The 20393-nt window shown below is 42.1% G+C and overlaps 1 protein-coding gene across 1 annotated transcript in view; it reads right to left on the bottom strand.

The window, feature by feature from the left end:
* The window catches only part of LOC141074060 (uncharacterized), a 72897-nt gene that overhangs the window by 36193 nt on the left and 16311 nt on the right, over nucleotides 1–20393 (bottom strand). Inside the window, exon 2 of the mRNA XM_073561576.1 lies at nucleotides 12663–13921. Coding sequence (XP_073417677.1) covers nucleotides 12663–13921 — 1259 coding nt within the window. The remainder of the gene's footprint in view (nucleotides 1–12662; nucleotides 13922–20393) is intronic.

Here is a 20393-nt window from a genome sequence, read left to right as displayed (position 1 = left end):
ACTGTTCTTTTGTTACCAAGGCAACTAGGGCTGGGCTTTTTGTCACTTTAGGTGTAGCAAATAGTGGTAATCACCTCTAGATAGGTGGTTGATATTTCAGCAGAGGGGGGAAAATAGTAATCACCTCTTTCCTTAAAAATATATATATCCCGTGTCATTCACGTCACCGGGCCCAGTTTATACCGTGGGCGTATGGCCGGACGTGAGCACCTATATGTGTATATATATAAATATAACTTCTTCGACCGACTAAGGTCAGTACCAGGGTGATAACCCAGTGTGAACACCCCCTTTGTACTCTGCTCTGTTTTGTTTCTAGTAGCCCTAGTGCAGTATGAAATAGTTTTTAACAGATACTAGACAGATTCTAGATACACCCTCCGAATTGGTTAGACCGGACAATACACACAGACAATTAAGGAATTATATACCTGACCGGGTCCGTAGGCTCAGGACTTTCAAACGTGGTCAGTTAAGGGTTCAGAGAAGACAGCCAGCTATCTCCTCCCAGCCGGACGTGAATACAGAGGGGTAGGTAAGATGATATATTTTCTCACCTGGTCTCGAGCTGCAGCCTCGTCCTGCTGGAAAGACGTCTGTCCTGGGGGAGATTTTGTTGCGGCTGTGATCGTCTGGTATCGTCCTGAGCCCCACTGTTTGAGCGCCAACTGTTGATTTCTATGGATTCTGCCGCACTAGGGTGTGGCCCGTCTTAATTGTCTGTGGCCGAATTGGATCTCTGGCAGAGATTATACGTGCACGGAGAAAAGAATACACAAGACAAGGTGTATCATGTCAATATGATTCTTCTCTGTCTTTAATCCAAGGTGTACAGTTTTTATAACAGAAATCGCGCTGTCTCATTGTGTTACATCATGGGTGCATTTCCAAATTACTGTTTACCCCAAATAGTAAATTAGTATTGCTCTCGTGGGATCTCATATGTTCCCATATCGCTACATAGTCATTATGTACATAATTATCGTCTTCTAGCCCGATCCACCCTAGTCCACCCAGTATTACATGAAGCCTAGGTGGGTTATACAATACAGAAACAATTCTCAGAAAATCGGAAGTATCTTAAAGTTACATGAGCCCAATATTCAGCAAAGCGTCTATATAGTGGTGCAGTTTTGATTCTTGTATATATTCATATGCCATATATTTTCCCCTTAACAGTGTGGGTTGAGGTGGGCCCGCAGAGTGAAGTCAAAATGGCCAACAAGTGCTAAGCATCTTTGGAAACTCCTTCAAGACAGGTGGAAGACAATTTCCAAGGAGTAACTGGAACCATCAGTGTGCTAAGCATTTCATAAAATTAAAAGATGTCAAATTTCTATATCCGAGAAGTAATGCAAATAAAGAAAACTGTTTGAATGCGGTATTTTTTTTTGGGGTCAACCTACCTTCGCAATGTCCAGCTGGAGATGAGAAATTGAAGCTCTTGAAAGTATGGAAATGTTCTGCTGGTTGGGGATGCGCCACTTTTTTGACAGCTGACAAGGAATTTGTTAAATCTGTCCCGAACCGAACGCCATCGTTGTTTTACATCACTGTCTACAAAAGAAAGACAACAACATTTTTACCACCTTTTTTGCTTTATTAACACGTGATAACAAAAATAATCCTGAAAAAGTTAGTTACCAATTTGTGACTGTGTGGCTTTTGGAAAGCAGTGCCAGTCAGGGTACAGATCACTCAAAATTTTGCTCCAGCAACGATCCCTGTTGCCACGGTCTTTGTGCAGCCTGTCTGCTGGGTCCCAAAGGGCTGGGAAATCACGCACCTACACACAAATAGAAAATGGAATTAGGAACTATATCAGTTACACTAATAAAAATCTAAAAAACAAACATTTACATATAAGCCCTACCCATGGCCTAACCATAATCACATGCCTAACCCAAAGTCAACCTAATCCCCAGACATAATTATCTTTGTAACATAATGTGTTAAAATCATGTAATTTTTTAGTTACAAGTGTAGAATTCTGTTATATTTGTTTTTAATAGCCAAAGTAAAATGTGTAACAACTAATTTAGGTAGTGAGCACTGATATTGTATAGCTACAAAAACTAGCCATACGTTAGCGGCTTCATATTTTTAGAATGTGAGTGAGGGGATAATACTCATTGCCTTTTCATAGGCTATTAATATCAGCCCGCAGTTGTCTGCGTTTCCTTTCTGAGTGCAAACTTGTATGTAGATGCAACGTCCCCCCTATATTTTGGTGCCAGAAAGGCAAAGCAGACAACTATGGGATGGTAAATGGAGGCTGGGTTGGGGTTCATAAACATGGCCTGTTTCGAGGCTCTGATTGGCCACAGTTGTATGCATTTCTTTTCTGGCTGTAAAATTCATGGGAGGCCTAAAAAACTAATGACGTGGGGTCCCCCTATATTTTCGGCTCAGAAAGGCAAAGCAGACAGCTGTGGCCTAGGCCCCATCACACTAAGCGACTTACCAGCGATCCCGACACCGATATCAAGGTGTCAGGATAACTAGTAAGTCGCTATGTGATCGCTGGTGAGCTGTCACACAGGCAGCTTCACCAGCGATCAGCACAGCGATGCCGAGCGTACGGCATCGCTGGCCACCCGTTAAAAATTGAATTAAAATAAAAAATATTGTTATTCTCACCTTCCGATGTCCCGCGCAGTCTTCCGGCCTCTCTTGACGCTCCGGTCCCAGTGATCCTTTGCGAGAATGACCGCGAGAATGTCACGGTCTCGCGGCAGCGACGTCTCGCGGTCATTCGTGCAAAGGATCACTGGGACCGGAGCGTGGAGAGAGGCCGGAAGACTGCGCGGGACGTCGGAAGGTGAGAATAACAATATTTTTTCGGGTTTTTTTTTTTTAAACCTGATCGCTGGTCTCCCGCCTGTCACACACAGCGATGCGTGCTGGCCAGCGGGAGACCAGCGACCAAAGAAATGTCCAGAGGTTTCTTGCAGCGATCAGCGATACCAGCAGGGGGGCCGCTCGCTGATCGCTGTCACACACAGCGATCTCGCTGGTGAGATCGCTGTTACGTCACAAAAGTTGTGACTCTGCAGCGATCTCGCTACCGAGATCACTTAGTGTGACGGGGCCTTAATATCTCAAGCCAGGGAACAGGGTATTTGTGAGTAGCTTATCTTGCTATTTAAAAAAATAACCAAAAACGAAACTAAATACATGCTGTTCCCACTATTTTTTTGGGCCACAAAGCCTATGCAGACAGCTGCAGGCTGATTACCAGGTGGTACATATATGGCCGCAGATGTCTGCGCAGCCATTCAGGCTTTAAAAAAAAGGGTGACCCCCCCAAAAAAAAAATAACGTCGGGGTCCCCCTTATTTTAGGGCCAGAAAGACTAAGCAGACAACTGCAAACTGATATTTCCAACCTGGGAAGGGGTTAATATCCATGTCCCCTTTCCCAGTCTATGAAGATCAGCCCACAGCTGTCTGCGTTGCCTTTCTGGCTCTAAAAAAAAGGGGGACCCCCCCAAAAAAATGACGTTGGGGTCCCCCATATTTTAGGGCCAGAAAGACTAAGCAGACAACTGCAAACTGATATTTCCAACCTGGGAAGAGGTTAATATCCATGTCCCCTTTCCCAGGCTATGAAGATCAGCCCACAGCTGTCTGCGTTGCCTTTCTGGCTCTAAAAAAAAGGGGGACCCCCCCAAAAAAATGACGTGGGGGTCACCCATATTTTAGAGCCAGAAAGGCTACGCAGACAGGTGCGGGCTGATATTCATAGCCGAAGAAGGGGTCATGGATATTGCCCCCCCTGGCTACAAATATCAGGTCGCAGCGGCCCCAGAAATGGCGCATCAATAAGATGCACCAATTCTGGCACTTAGCCCCTCTCTTCCCACTCCCGCACTGCGTCGGCGGGATGTGGGGTAATAAAGGGGTTAATGTCACCTTTGATCGGTGACATTAAGCCCGGTTAATAATGGAGAGGCGTCAATTAGACGCCGATCCATTATTAATCCAATTATAAAGAATAGAAAAAAAACACACAGACACATTAATATTAATTTTGAATCAAATAAAAACCACTGTTTTTGACAAAATTTTATTGCACGCTCATTCCATTTGCGATGCCATCGATCACCTAGAGAAAGATAAAATAACAAACCAATTCTATACCTACCGTTCCATCGCAGTCCATTTAAACGAGTGTCCCACGTCGATCAATCATGGAGAACAGTCACATCAGCAGATGTGATCATTCTCCATGTCACCAGAAACACACTGACAGGAGCTCTGCTCCTGCAGTGTGTAACTGCGCATGTGCCTACAGTTTACCAGAGTTCAGTGACTCCGGTAACCTCATTTACGGCACTGCTGCGTGGGAAAGGTCACACGCAGCAGAAGAGCCGTAAAGCGAGGTCCCGGAGCGGCCAAACAATGGGAAACTCGCCCGAACGGCGGTGTATCGCCAGAAAACTTCCGAGATCGCCATGGGACCTTTGTTTTTTGTTTATTTTCGGCGGACATCATTTTTTGTTGGGGAAAGGATTTTTTTTTTACTTTATTCAACAACGAGGGGAGCGAGGGCTTCTGGGAACAAGATGGCCGGGCCTGGATGGTGAGTATATAGTATATGTTTTGTGTTGTATGTCATGTCTGTTACATGTATGTTGTATGTAATGTCTGTTACATGTATGTTATGTGTTTTGTTACGTGTTTAGCACTGTACAATTGTGCTCGGTGGCCGCAGGGCCTACTCTCCCATCACATGGCCGGATGGGAGTCGCAGGCCCATGTTGCGATTGAGCACAATTGTCGCACTACCATCGCATGGAGACGCACACAGACAGACACATACATATATACATACATACAAACATACATACATACCAAGTCTATCAAACGCCCCACGTCCATCTCCATGCGACGGTAGCTGTCCATCTTACCAGAAATCTTGTCACTGCACACTATACTCCGCCCACACACTACACTTCCTCCCGCCTTGACATCATTTCCCCCCATTCTGCTGCGTTTTTTTACACCCAAGCCGCACGAAAAACCGCAGATCTTTTTAGATCTGCGGTTTTTATGCGGATTTTACAAAGTCCATGAAGTCCTATGGGTGCGGAACCGCGGCAGAAACGCAGAAAGAATTGACATGCTGCGGAAAATAAACCGCAGCTTTTCCGCGCGTTTTTTTCCGCAGCATGTGCACAGCGGTTTTTAATTCTCATAGAAAACAATTGTACTGTATACCGCAGCAGAAACTGCAGCGATTCCGCAGGACAAAAACCGCTGCGGAACCGCAGCAGAATCCGCAGCGTGTGCACACAGCCTCAAGATGATTTTCATCATGCGGTAATTATTTAGTTTCAAATGCAGCGTAATACAATAAATAAGAGGGGTGGTATTGTGTTTAACCCTTTTCTGACATCAGACGTACTATTCCGTCCATGTGCCCTGGGCCAATTTGACCATTGACGGAATAGTATCGGCGATCGGCCGCGCACACGGGTGGTGTGTGGCCGATCGCGGCCAGGTGCCACCTGATTCTCACAGCTGACACCCAGCACTAAGTGCCAGGAGCAGTCACAGACCGCTCCCGGCATTTTAACCCCCAAAATACTGCAATCGAACACGATCACAGCATTCCAGGAGCAGGCAGAGGGCTGACAGTCACTCTGCCTTTGGATCGGAGACCCCACAACGTGATGCGAGGTCGCGATCACTGCCATGGTAACCTGATGTTGCCATGAACAGAGCTAAGAAACTTCCTGGTCATGCGCAGTGCAAGTCAGGCAGTCTCTCAGTGTCAGGGCACTGAGTGCAGCGCTGACAGCTTCTATAGCAGGGGTGGGGAACCTCAGGCCCCAGGGCCATTTACGGCCCTCGATGACCTTTTATCAGGCCCCCGAGCAGATTCTCAGGGACTGCATTCTTGGGCAGGGAGCTGTATTTTGATTGCCACAAGCTCATTAATTTCTTCTTGCTCTGTTAGCACACACACGCAGTGTTCACTACTGAACATTGAAGGGCATGCAATGAAAGATTAAGTCATGAAACCAGTGCCAGAGTCAGGATGTACTTTGTGGGCGGAGCTTGTACGGCCCCCGAAGGATGGTATAAATAGCCAAATGGCCCTTGGAAGAAAGAAGATTCCCACCCCTGTTCTATAGCATGGGGATGCTGCTTCATCTGCCTGCCATAGAAGCGATCAGTCTGCAAAAAATGACTGTCCCATAGTGGGACAAAGTGTAAAAGATAGAATGAAATAAAAAAAAATGTAACTAATTGTAAAAATATAAAAAAATCATAATACAAAAGTCAATATTTATTCTAACATTAAATAAATATTTGAATTTAAAAAAATGTAAACAGTAAAAGTACACATATTTGGTATTGCCACGTCTATAACAACCTAACCTATAAAACTGTTCCACTAGGTAACCCCTTTAGTGAACACCATAAAAACAAAGGCAAAAAACAACGCTTTGTCATCATACCGCCAAACAAAAAGTGGAAAAACACGTGATCAATGAATAAACATGGTACCGCTGAAAACATCATCTTCTCCCGCAAAAAAAAGCCCCCATACAGTGTCATTAGCAGAAAAATAAAAAAGTTATAGCTCTCAGAAAAAAGCGATGAAAAAATAATTATTTTTTATATAAAATAGTTTTTATTGCATAAACATGAAAAATGATATAAATGAGGTATTGCTGTAATCGTACTGACCCGAAGAATAAAACTGCTTTATCAATTTTACCACACCTGGAACGGTATAAACGCCCCCCCCAAAAAAGAAATTCATGAATTGATGGTTTTTGTTCATTCTGCATCCAAAAATCAGAATAAAAAGTGATCAAAAAATGTCAAAAAATTATAGCTCTCAAAATGTGGTGATGCAAAAACTATTTTTACAATGAAAAGCATCTTTTAGTGTGTGACAGCTGCCAAACGTAAAAACCCGCTATAACACCTCATTCACGTGTCCTGATATTTCTGGTACTGGTACTGTGGCGGCGATTGGCACAAGCAGGGGAGAATGATGAGAGTCGTGTTCAGCACCTGGCACTGGGGAACAGCGCTTACTGTAACGCTTCTTCCCCGGTGCCAATGCGTGTCACATGAATGACATCCATGTGTTTTATGTGTGCCCGTATGCTGGCTGTTTTGTGGCCCACGCTGACATTCAAAATCGACGTCAGCGTGTTTTGCTCATGGACACACGGTCCGTGGAAACACACTGACATGTGCACAGACCCATTCACTTGAATAGGCAAATAGCACTCCGTTCCTCCCGAGTCTCTCCGCATGGCTGCCCAATGGTATAAAATTCTGTGACACACCTATGATGTCTATATGATCACTGCAAACCCTAGATGAATTCATTGAGAGGTGTAATTCATAAAATGGAGTCACTTATAGGGGGTTCTGCTGTTCTGGCACCTCATGGGCTCTCCCAGTGTGTCATGGCACCTGCAAACCATAATAGTAAAGTCTAGCGCTTCTGAGCTCTGCCATGCACCTAAACAGTGGTTTACCCCCACATATGGGGTATCAGCATACTCAGGACAATTTGCATAATAACTTTTGGGGTCCAATTTCTTCTGTTACCCTTGAGAAAATAAAAAATTGGCTTAGAAAATATCATTTTTGTGGAAAAAAATATTTTTTACTTTTATGGCTCTACATTATAAACTTCTGTGAAGCATTTGAGGTTCAAAGTGCTCACCACACATCTAGATAAGTTCCCTGGGGGGGTCTAGTTTCCAAAATGGGGTCACTTGTGGGGGGTTTCAACTGTTTAGGCACATCAGGGGCTCTCCAAACGCGACATGACACGGGCAGACCATTCCATCAAAGTCTGCATTCTTAAACATCACTACTTCCCTTCCGAGCCCCAATGTGCACCCATACAGTAGTTTTCTGCCACATATGGTGCATCAGTGTACTCAGGACAAATTGGACAACAACTTTTGGGGTCCAATTTCTACTGTTGCCCTTGGGAAAATAAAATATTGGGGACTAAAAATGTTTTTAGAAAAAATTATTTTTATATTTTCACGCCCAGACGCTATAAACTTTAGTGAAACACCTGGGCGTTCAAAGTTCATATCACACATTTAGATAAGTTCCTTGGGGGGTGTATTTTCCAAAAAGGGGTCACTTGTGGGGGTTTCCACTGTTTAGGCACATCAGGGGCTATCCAAATGCAACATGGCGTCCAATCTCAATTCCAGCCAATTTTGTGTTGAAAAAGTCAAACGGCGCTCCTTCCCTTCCGAGCTCTACCATGCGCCCAAACAGTGGTTTACCCCCACATATCAGGTATCAGTGTACTCAGGACAAATTGCACAATAACTTTTGCAGTCCAAATTTTCCTGTTACCCTTGGGAAAAAAACATAATTGGATCTGAAGTAATGTTTTTATGAATAAAAGTTAAATGTTCATTTTTTTTTTAAAACATTCCAAAAATTCCTGTGAAGCACCAGAAGGGTTAATAAACTTCTGACATGTGGTTTTGAGCACCTTGAGGGGTGCAGTTTTCAAAATGGTATCACTTTTGGGTATTTTCTATCATATAGACCCCTCAAAGTGACTTCAAATGTGATGTGGTCCCTAAAAAAAAATGGTGTTGTAGAAATGAGAAATCGCTGGTCAACTTCTAACCCTTATAACTTCCTAAACCTTATGGTTCCAAAATTGTGTTGATGTAAAGTAGACATGTGGGAAATGTTATTAAGTCTTTTGTGTGACATATCTGTGTGATTAAAGGGCATGAAAATTCAAAATTGGAAAATTGCTAAATTTTCCACCAAATTTCCATTTTTTTCACAAATAAATGCAAGTCATGTCAAAGAAATGTTACCACTAACATGAAGTAAAATATGTCATGAGAAAACAATGTCAGATTCACCGGGATCCATGGAAGCGTTCCAGAGTTATTATCTCATAATGGGACAGTGGTCAGAATTGTAAAAATTGGCCCGGGCATTAACGTGCAAACCACCCTTGGGGGTAAAGGGGTTAACGGCTAACTTAAAATATGGTAACACATTGCAAGCTTTCCAGACTACTCAGGTCTCTTCAGGCATAGAATAATACAAAATCTGAAGAATCACATAGCACAGACATAATGCAATAGGTAAGACAAATGACGTGAAGTAGAACTATCATTATGGGAGAGGGATAAAAGTGGTGGCCACAAATATTGGAACAGTTCATAGATTAGGAGTGTGAAAGTTTTATTGTCCCCTGATAGGGGTCTGGTTCTGTGTTGTGATGCCCCACAAGGTCTGAGGAGAAAATTCCTTGATATAAAGACATGATTCCATGCGACACATTCATTTCTGTATTGAGAGTGTCAAAGGCTGTCATGAGTTTATACTTCCAGATCCTTCTGTTTCTCTGAGATTTGAAGTTACCTTTTTAATACAAGTAATTTCATGTCCATGGTGCTGTGATCAGGGCTGCAAAAATGTTTTGCCACAGGTAGATCTATTCTTTTTTCTCTTATTGTGTAGTTGTGAGAATTCATCCTTGTTCTAAGTTTTTGCCCTGTCTCTCCCACATACAGACCCCAGTTGGTACAAATAATTAAGTGCACCACACTTTCATACCTTACACCATTCTTAATTATTTGTGGAGCTAAAACATTTGACATTTGCCTGCATTTTTATATCTACACATGGTTTACACAAATTATATTTTCTTGTCTTAACTCTATACTATTTACCATTAGAAGCTGTGTATTTTTGTAATTATCTGTATGTATACATGATTGATTACCACTTCTGTCTCTGTAAAAACAATCCCTTTTAATCCCTTTCCGACATTTGGCATAAATGTATTCCAATGTCGGACTCCCTTCCTTTGAAGTGGGCTCCGTCACTGAGCCCACATCTTTTCCGGCACATGTCAGCTGTCAACTACTCCACCTGTGGCATGCACACAGAGATGGGGTAACAACAAGTGTAGGAAGATGACAGTCCATTGAGTCCATACAAGGTGCAAGGCCACTTGATCCGAGAATCACAACCTGGCTTCCCCAAACGTATCCATGGTTCAGCGATGGTCAATGGAGCAGATCTGTTTTCTTCCAACCAAGGCTGAAAACCCCTAGGTTGTTTCCTATAGAATGATAGATCCGTGACCTTCGTGATGGAGCCATGATGTAAATGGCTGCCGTCCTGTCTCTGGTCCTTTTGGGATGTATGGATGTCTTGGCAGAATCTCTCTGGCTGTTTCTCTCTCTGTCTCTTTATACAGAGGCCTGTAACCTATTTGTACACTTAATAAGTGTCCCTCATTCAGTATTTACATAAAGGGTAAGAATGGAGATGAGAACAAGTAGCATTAAATGATTATTTAAACTATTTGCATCATTTTTCCCTCTCTGCTTTAGAAGTCAACAAACTGGCTCCATAACACAATGCATAATTAGCATATCAGCAAACATCACCAGTGATCAAGGATAAGCGCACAATAAAAGTCAATATCACCGGGTTACACAAACAAAAGTCTGTTTTCTTGACCAACTAGAAATCAACACTTAAATTTAAAGCCAACATACAGATAACATTCTATTATTCTTCGTTTGCTAAAAAATAGTCGTCTGGTTAATTAAGGAACAATGCTCTATATCTTCACAATGCCAAAAGTAAAAAAAAAAAATTGTTTTTAAAAATATTAAAAAAGTAAAAAAAAATATAAAAGTTCAAATTCCCCCTTTTGCCCCATTTAAAATAAAACAATAAAAAAATACATATTTGGTATTGCTGCATTCAAAATCACCCGATCTATCAAAATAAAAAAAGAATTAACCCGATCACTAAACGGCATAATGAGAAAAAACGTAAAAAAATGCCAGAATTAAGTTTTTTTGGTTCCCACACCATTGCATTAAAATACAATAACAGGCGATCAGAAGATCATATCTGCACCAAAATTGTATCATTAAAAACGTCAGCTCGGCCCACAAAATATAAGCCTTCACCCAACCCAAGATCATGAAAAATGAAGATGTGACGGGTATCGGAATATGGAGCAATTCTTTCATACTTTACCTAATAAAGAGTTATTTTTACTGATAAATGTTTGTTTTGGGTCGTTTATTTTCTGTTGGTATTTGGTTTATCCTATAAAACTCCCATATAATATTCTCACCTTGAATTTATCCTATAAAACTCCCATATAATATTCTCACCTTGAATTTATCCTATAAAACTCCCATATAATATTCTCACCTTGAATTTATCCTATAAAACTCCCATATAATATTCTCACCTTGAATTTATCCTATAAAACTCCCATATAATATTCCATCTTGAACGCACGCCGCGTGCATCATGTTTTTGTACAATTTGTGAATAATATATATAGGTTCTCCTCGTCTGAGTTATTTTTCATTGTCAACAAAATACGATTTTCCTGTAATTCATTTCTCACACTCTAGGTATAATAATGACTTTTCCCTGTGTTGGATTTTTGATGTTTAAAAAGGTTGTCGGTATCTGCTTTCTTGGGTCTCTTGAGGTTGCTACATGATGTGAGCCCTGTGCCCAATCAGCACTGACGTCACTGTCCCCACCTTCGGACAAATCAAGCATCATGAGGCCGTCAGAGAGCAGCTGCAGCCCTGGCTTCCTGTTCATGTTCAATATGTCCAAAGGAAGGAGCAGTGAAGCTGATGCTGATTGGGCGCAGGGCTCGTGTGATGTGAGAACCTCACATAAGCCTCGGGACAGTGAGTCTCAACACCACTGAAGTGGAGCCGGCACGCCAGCGGAGTATGAGTGTTTTTATTTTAATGAGGCCAAACATAAGGAATGAGTTCACGGAGAAAAAAAATATATATACCGTGTTTTTTGGACTATAAGACGCACCTAGGTTTAGAGGAAATTAGGAAAAAAAAATTGAAGCAAAAAATGTGGTTAATTCTGTACTTAATATCCCTTATCCTGGTATATATGGTCCCCTCATCCCTATTCTGATACACATGGCCCCCTCATCCCTACCCTGGTATACATAGATCCCTCATCCCTATCCTAGTATGCATGGCCCCATCCTTATCCTAGTATGCAGGGTCCCATCCTACTGTGGCATGATTGGCCCCATCCTACTCATGGTATGCAGTGCCCCATCTCATCGTAGTATGCATGGCCCCATCCTTATCCTAGTATGCAGGGTCCCATCCTATTGTGGCATGATTGGCCCCATCCCGCTCCTGGTATGCAGTGCCCCATCTCATCGTAGTATGCATGGCCCCCATCCTTATCCTGGTATGCAGGTCCCCATCTCTTCCTAGTATGCAGGGCACCATCACTATTCGGGTATGACTGGCCCCCCATTCCAGTCCTGGTATGCATAGCCCAATCCTTATAATTGGCCCCCATCCTGGTATCCATGGCCCCATCACAAAACATTTTAAAAAAAGCATTACACTTACCTACCCGGCGCTCCCTTGCTGAATCCTGCTCTGATACCAGCAACTGGTTCATGCTTGTAAGCAGCACATGGCAGGGACATAATGCGTTGCTCACAAGCAGAGCACAGCTGCCGGAGTACTCGCCGTTAAAACTATTTCAACATTATGAACATAAAAAAGTCTTCTCCCCTATGTGACGTCTCTGATGTTTATTAACAGTTGATTTCCAAGTAAAATATTTCCCACATTAAGAAAATGAAAAAGGCTTCTCCTCTGTGTGACTGCTCTGATGTCTAACAAGATTCCCTTTCCGGTTAAAATATTTCCCACAATCTGAACAGGAAAAAGGCTTCTCCCCTGTGTGAGTTCTATGGTGAGTAACCAAATCTGATTTCTGGTTAAAACATTTCCCACATTCTGAACAGGAAAAAGGCTTCTCTCCTGTGTGAGTTCTTTGGTGTATATCAAGATTCCCTTTCTGGTTAAAACATTTCCCACATTCTGAACATGAAAAAGGCTTCTCTCCTGTGTGAGTTCTTTGGTGTTCATTAAGGTTCCCTTTCTGGTTAAAACATTTCCCACATTTTGAACAGGAAAAAGGCTTCTCCCCTGTGTGACTGCTCTGATGGCGATCAAGATGCCATTTTTGGTTAAAACATTTCCCACATTCTGAACAGGAAAATGGCTTCTCCCCCGTGTGAGTTCTCTGGTGACTAACAAGATGCCATTTCTGGTTAAAACATTTCCCACATTCTGAACAGGAAAAAGGCTTCTCTCCTGTGTGAGTTCTTTGGTGTTCATTAAGATTCCTTTTCTGGTTAAAACATTTCCCACATTCTGAACAGGAAAATGGCTTCTCCCCCGTGTGAGTTCTCTGGTGACTAACAAGATGCCATTTCTGGTTAAAACATTTCCCACATTCTGAACAGGAAAAAGCCTTCTCTCCTGTGTGAGTTCTATGGTGAATAAGAAAAAGTGATTTTTTGTGAAAACATTTCCCACATTCTGAACATGAAAAAGGCTTCTCTCCTGTGTGCGTTCTATGGTGTGTAACAAAATCTGATTTATGTGTAAAACATTTCCCACATTCTGAACAGGAAAAAGGCTTCTCCCCTGTGTGAGCTCTCTGGTGTCTATCAAGAACCGATTTCTGATTAAAACATTTCCCACATTCTGAACAGGAAAAAGGCTTCTCCCCTGTGTGAGTTCTATGGTGAGCAACAAGCAGTGATTTACGTGCAAAACATTTCCCACATTCTGAACATGAAAAAAGCTTCTTTGCTAAAGGAGCAGTTTGTTTTGTAATGCCTCTTTTGTGACTTTGATTTTTCTTAGTAGTCAGTAATGAATCAGAAGATGGGACCTGTTTCATAGGATCAGATGACAGATCTTTGCTGTGAATGGATGATACTATATCTGGAGTAACAGCAATCACTTCAGTTGTATCTTGTAGGATCTCAAGATCATCAGATTTAAAACTTGAAGATGTCAGCTGTCCCTCTGATCTCCTGGTACAGTCATCTGCTAAAATAAAATAAAATAAAACAATTATTTTTAATAAAATATCCTTGAGTTTTATATTTTTGAACATTTCTACTTAAACTGTCCATAAAAATGGCAAGCTATGTAAAAACTTTAATTATTTACCAAGACAATGACAGTTCACAGTCTAATAGAAAACCTTGTTGGATGAACCAGTAGTGTGCGGTGTTCAACTGTTTGGTTTCTTTTTATTCAATATTTGGGAGGCAGAATGAACAATCAATGTTATGTGGGAGAAAATAATACCAATTCTCATCTCACAAAAACAAGTCCCCACTCAGGTCCATCATCTGTCATTGGAAAGACAGAGGTTCCCACACTATTAGTGGATCAAAGGTTGTTGAAAAGCAACAGGGTTTCTATAAACCAATCCAGCAAAATCCGCTCTCACTTCGGAGTCTTGCAGTGTGCGCAAACAACATTTAGGATCCCTGTATTTAGCAATATTATAGTGAGAAGAATCCACTTAATTTTTGGTGTGTGTCTCCTGGAGCACAATCTGGGCACTATGTGCTGGGTAAGAGAATGGCAAATGTGTAATTTTCACTCTCCAACATCCACTGCGTGTTAATTTCCGGGAAGTTGCTGTGGAGTCAAAATATTCACTCCTCCTACACACGTGGTTAAAATTGTTGGTACCCCTCGTTTGATGACAGAAAAACCCACAATGGTCACAGAAATAACTTGAATCTGACAAAAGTAATAATAAATAAAAAATCTATGAAAATGAGCAAATGAAAGTCAGACATTGCTTTTCAACCATGCTTCCACAGAATGAAAAAAAAAATAAAACTCATGAAATAGGCCTGGACAGAATTGATTGTACCCTTAACTTAACCGCTTCATGACCACCAACGTTAGATAAACATCGGCGCTAGCAGGACTTTGTGCAGCGCGGACGTTTGTCTACGGTCGGCGGTTTTGTGCTCATCGGGACCCCACGTACCTTATAACTAGGGGATTTCACCGCACAACGCTTCCTGTGATCCATGACCTCATCGAGACCTGATTTGTTCAGGTCCTTATGACGTCAGCATCACACCAGCCAATGAGTCAAATCACTAGGAAAGTTTGCTGCAGCAATCAACTTTCCCGGGCGATCTGCCCCATAAAAACGCTGTTTCTCCTCAGATCTCCTGTCAGTGAGAGATTAGAGGAGAAACAGTGTTACAATTGCTGCTGCCAACAGCTGTGTCAGTCAGCGATTGTGCTATAAAGTAACAATACAGATAAGGCAGGTTAGGGTTAGTGCTATAGTTAGGGTTAGTGTTGGGACTAAAGCTAGGGTTTCATCTAAAGTTAGGGTTAGGCTAAAGAATTAGGCTTTACTCAAATGCTTCCCCAATTATTTGGTCACGTCGTAGTTTTCAATTTTCGGTAAAAAAATAAAAATGAATAAAATGGCCCGTCAGTATTATAGTACAGAGGAGGCTTATACACTTTTATGTTCTGACAGTGAAGAAAGTGCAGTGTCAGATGGCGATGTGGATATCGAGGGCTTTAGTAGCAGCGACAGTGATAGCTCAGAAATGAGCAGTGATTCTGGTCCATCCTCACACACAAGGACCAGTACAACAAGAAGGACAAATAGCGCTTCTGGAGAAATGTCTCCAACTCAGGGAACAATGCCCAGTACTAGCGCTGTCCCTAGTGCTCGTGAATTGGCGCACACCAATGTCCAAGGGGCTTTGCCTCTTGATGTAGCATTTCCCAGATGGGAGGCTTCGGATTCGGCTACTCCATTCATCCCTAATTTTAATGCCATTCCTGGTATAAATGTGGAGGTGGAAAATTTTGGACCAATTATTTTTTTAAATTTGTTTCTGACAGATAGCTTGCTAGAGCATATTGTCCTACAAATTTATATGTGTCCCAATTCATCAGCCAGAATCCACGATCCTATTATGCTAGGTCAAATTTATGGACACCAACTAATGTCCTAGAAATGAAAAAATTTTTAGGACTTACATTCATTATGAGGCTTGTTAAAAAAACGAGCATTCGGTCCTATTGGTCCAACCGCCCTGTTCAAGCCACCCCTATGTTTCCTGCCGTTCTTCCTAGGACCCATTATGAAATGCTCATGAGATTTTGGCATTTTAATGACAATAGTCAATGCCTGCCCAGAGATGTCCCAGAACATGACAGACTATTCAAAATCAGACCCATCATCGAAGACTTGACAGAAAAGTTCTTAAAGCTCTACACCCCAACAGAAAACATTTCCATTGATGAGTCACTTGTAAAATTCAAAGGAAGACTGCACCTCAAGCAATTTATTCCTTCTAAGAGGGCAAGGTTCGGAATAAAGCTCTATAAAATGTGCGAGAGTTCAATCGGATACACATCAGCTTTTCACATTTATGAGGGGAAAGACAGCGAACTAAACCCACCAGGATGCCCTACTTATCTGGGGACATCTGGAAAAATGGTTTGGGAGCTGATAACTCAATTTTTACAAAAAGGCTACAATCTGTATGTTGACAACTACTACACCAGCATACCTCTATTTAAAAGTCTGGTTGAACATAACATAGGGGCTTGTGGGACCATTCGCAAAAACCTTCAGGAGTTTCCACAATCATTGGTCAGCAAAAAGTTCTGAAAGGGGCAGTCAGGGGCTTTACACAATGGAGAGCTGCTTGTCCTTAAGTATAAGGATAAAGATATTTTTATCCTGAGCTCGATCCACACAGATGCCACAAGGGCCACTGCAGACCAACAGGGATCCACTACTCCAAAACCTTTGTCTGCCATTGACTACAACAAATATATGGGTTGTGGACCTTGCAGATCAGGTTCTACAGCCATACCAGGTATCATGAAAATCATATATCTGGTATAAAAAGTTAGTCATGTATTTGTTTCAGGTGGCCACATATAATTCTTTTGTGTTATACAAAAAAGCCGGAAATGCAGATACTTTCCTTGATTATCAGGAAAAGGTCACTGAAAATCTTGTTTTTGAAAATTTTGTCCCCGCCAATCCTTTAGAATGTGAAGATGTCAGAAGACTCACTGAGCGACATTTTATTGCACTCATCCCAGTAACTGAAACAAGAAAGAACCCCAGAGAAGATGTCGTGTATGTTCCTAGAGAGGAATGAGGCATGATACCCGCTATTATTACCCACAATGCCCATCACTGCCAGCCTTATGCCTCCATGACGGCTTTACAATCTTCCACACAGAACCACGTTTTTGAACTGTTTTGACATTCAAGCATTTGGTTTATTTAGTGACAGACACATTTGAGTGGAGCTGACTTAACAATTTCCGGGGGTAGGTGGGGGGAGGTCTCCAGAGACACAAGCTGGGCACAATATATTGGGCACTACAATGACATTTTGGCAATTTTTGCTCTGAAACTTCTACGAGTTTCTGGAAATCATCCATGTCGTGAAAATGGTCACTATATCCATAGATGAATTCCCAGAGGGGTGTCATTTCCAAAATGGGGTCACTTCAGGGGGGAATTCATCTATGGATATAGTGACCCTTTACCTATCTACCTATTTTCCAATGTAAAATCTGGGGTTAAAACAACATTTTAGTGGTAAAAAAGTAATTATTTCTTCTTCACTGCCTAATGGTATAATTTTCTATGGAACAGCTGTGGTGTCAGTATGCTCACTGCACCACGAGAAGAATTCATTCAGGGAAGTATTTGGTAAAATGCAGTCACTTTTAGGGCTTATGCTGTTCTGGCACCTCAGGGGCTCTGACAATGTGACATGTCACCCACAAACAATTCCAGCAAAATCTGCTCTCCAATATGGCGCTCCTTCCCTTCCAAGCTCTGCCATGCGCCCAAGCAGTGGTTTACCCCCACATATGGGGTATCGGCGTGCTCAGGAGAAATTGCACAACAAACTGTATGGAGCAATTTCTCCTGTTACCCTTATGAAAATGCAAAATATGGAGCCAAAAAGATTTGTGAAAAATCTTCTTTTTTTTTTTTTTATTTGCATGGCGCCATGTTATAAACGTCTGTGAAGCACCTGTGGGTTCAAGGTGCTCAATACACAACTGGATAAGTTCCCTAAGGGGTCTAGTTTAAAAAATGGGGTCCCTTTTTGGGAGTTTCCACTGTTTAGGCACATCAGGGGCTCTCCAAACGCGACATGGCAACCGCTAATTATTCCAGCATATTTTACATTCAAAAAGTGAAATGGCGCTCCTTCCCTTCCGAGCCCTGCCGTGCACCCAAGCAGTAGATTTCCCCCACATATGGGGTATCGACATGCTCAGGAGAAATTGTAAAACAAAATGTATCGTCCATTTTCTCCTGTTACCCTTGTGAAAGTAAAAAATAATTAGGTCTAAATGAAAATTTTTGTGAAAGAAAAGTAAATGTATATTTTTTCCTTCAACATTCCATTCATTCCTGTGAAGCACCTGAAGGGTTAATAAACTTCTTGAATGTGGTTTTGAGCCCCTTGAGGGGTGCACTCTTTAGAATGGTGTCCCTTTTGGGCATTTTCTGTCATATTGACCCCCAAACTCACTTCAAATGTGAGGTGGTCCCTAAAAAAATGGTTTTGTAAATTTTATTGTAAAAATCAGAAATTGCTGGTCAACTTTTAACCCTTATAACTTCCTAACAAAAAAAAATTCATATAGTTGATATAGAGGCTACTGCGCAGGCGCCGCCATCGCCGGTGACATTTTGCTGGATGTAATTTTTTTCTAAGCCTCACAATAGCCACAATATTATAGGCATTATCAACAATAATATCAATGCTATTATATGCATTATGTAATAATGGGGGCAGGTCAGTGAGGGGTCAGCGACCTGTCATAAGCCAATACAGAGGAATATGTAATCAGAGCACCACATAAAGCCCCGCCCACAGCCCCGCCCCAGAGCACGAGAATATCATTAACTGAAAACTACAAATACAGATTACACAACAGTAAACCAGAGTTGCCCTCATTTATGGTGGATCATTGGAGCTACTATGGATCCTGAGCAGAAGATTAGAGAAAATAATATCGCTCCCCATTTCAGGAGAGATTGTGCAGTAATCTGAATTCCTTAGGATCAAAAACAATGTAATTGGTTGTAAGTTCTATAGAAAAGGGCTTTCACTGCCCAAAGTCATTTGAACAGTTTTGGGTGGAGGAGAATGTTGTGGTCTAGAGGCAAAATGGTGATCATGGTAATACGGCCGGACTACACCACCGATAAAGCAGCCACAGCCGGTGACTGAGAGGAATCTGTGACTTCTCTGCATTCAGTGGTCACTACTCACCTGGGTAGTCATATGTGGGAATCTCCTCTTTACACCACTCATCACCCCTCACATATGTCTCTGTAGTATTAATATGGGTCAGATCTTCACCCTGAAACAAATATTGTAAAAGTCACCGACAGATGGAGAAGTCCCATCTATGATCAGCTCTAATCCTGCCATCTCCACCGTTCTCATTACACAAGTATAAAACATATAATACTGGTGGATAAAACAAGACTGAGCACAAGACCTTCACAGCCGTCTACACATCATAGAGGAGATCTCCTGACACCTTCTCTCCATCTACCTGATGATCCTGAGGAGCACTGGGATCTTCTTGGTTACAGTCCTGTGGAAGAAGAGGACGGGGACATCTCTCTGGTGTTGTCCTCTTACTGGAAAGATCTGGAGGAAACACATACAGGGACTGAATTCATTCTCTACATACAGATAATTATAGGCCGTGTGTATTTAGTCCTGTCTATTACCTGGAGATGTGAGGGGCTGGGGAACCTCCATTATGACGTTCTTGTACAGATCTCTGTGTCCTTCTAAATACTCCCACTCCTCCATGGAGAAATAGACAACGACATCCTGACACCTTATAGGAACCTGACACATACAATGATACCGTCATCCCCCCGATCCCTTCATAGTGTTACTGTATAATGTCCCAGCATTCCCAGCAGTGTCACCTCTCCAGTCAGCAGCTCAATCATCTTGTAGATGAGTTCTAGGATCTTCTGGTCATTGATGTCCTCATGGATCAGGGGGTGAGGTGCAGGCCCCGTGATTGGGCTCAGGGGTTGTCCCCATCCCTCAGACACAGGGTCCTGACAGCGATCACTAGAGGTCTTCTTCACCACTGTGTAATCCTGGTAATGGAGAGACACATTAATAAATCTCACTACAGACATTTCCGGAGTCCTCACCTCTCCAGTTCTGTCCATCTGTTATTCCCATAGATAAGAATGATGTAATGTGACGTCATCAGAATCTCTCACCTCTCCAGTGAGATGGAAGAGGATCTCTAGGGTGAGGTGTAACATCCTCTCCGCCATCTTGTCTCTGTCCATATCCATCCTTGATGGGTAAATCAGGAAAATTCTCTTCTGTAGAAGATCTTCACTGAGAGGATCCGATATTGTAGAGACCTGAATGAGAAGAAGATGATCCGATGTAACATCATAAGAATCCTGTGTAATAATACAATTACT

Source organism: Dendrobates tinctorius, unplaced genomic scaffold, assembly GCF_039654945.1.
Source record: "Dendrobates tinctorius isolate UK_male_01 unplaced genomic scaffold, ASM3965494v1 ptg000322l, whole genome shotgun sequence".
In the NCBI taxonomy this organism is placed as follows: domain Eukaryota; kingdom Metazoa; phylum Chordata; class Amphibia; order Anura; family Dendrobatidae; genus Dendrobates; species Dendrobates tinctorius.
This window is presented reverse-complemented; position numbering and strand designations above follow the sequence as displayed.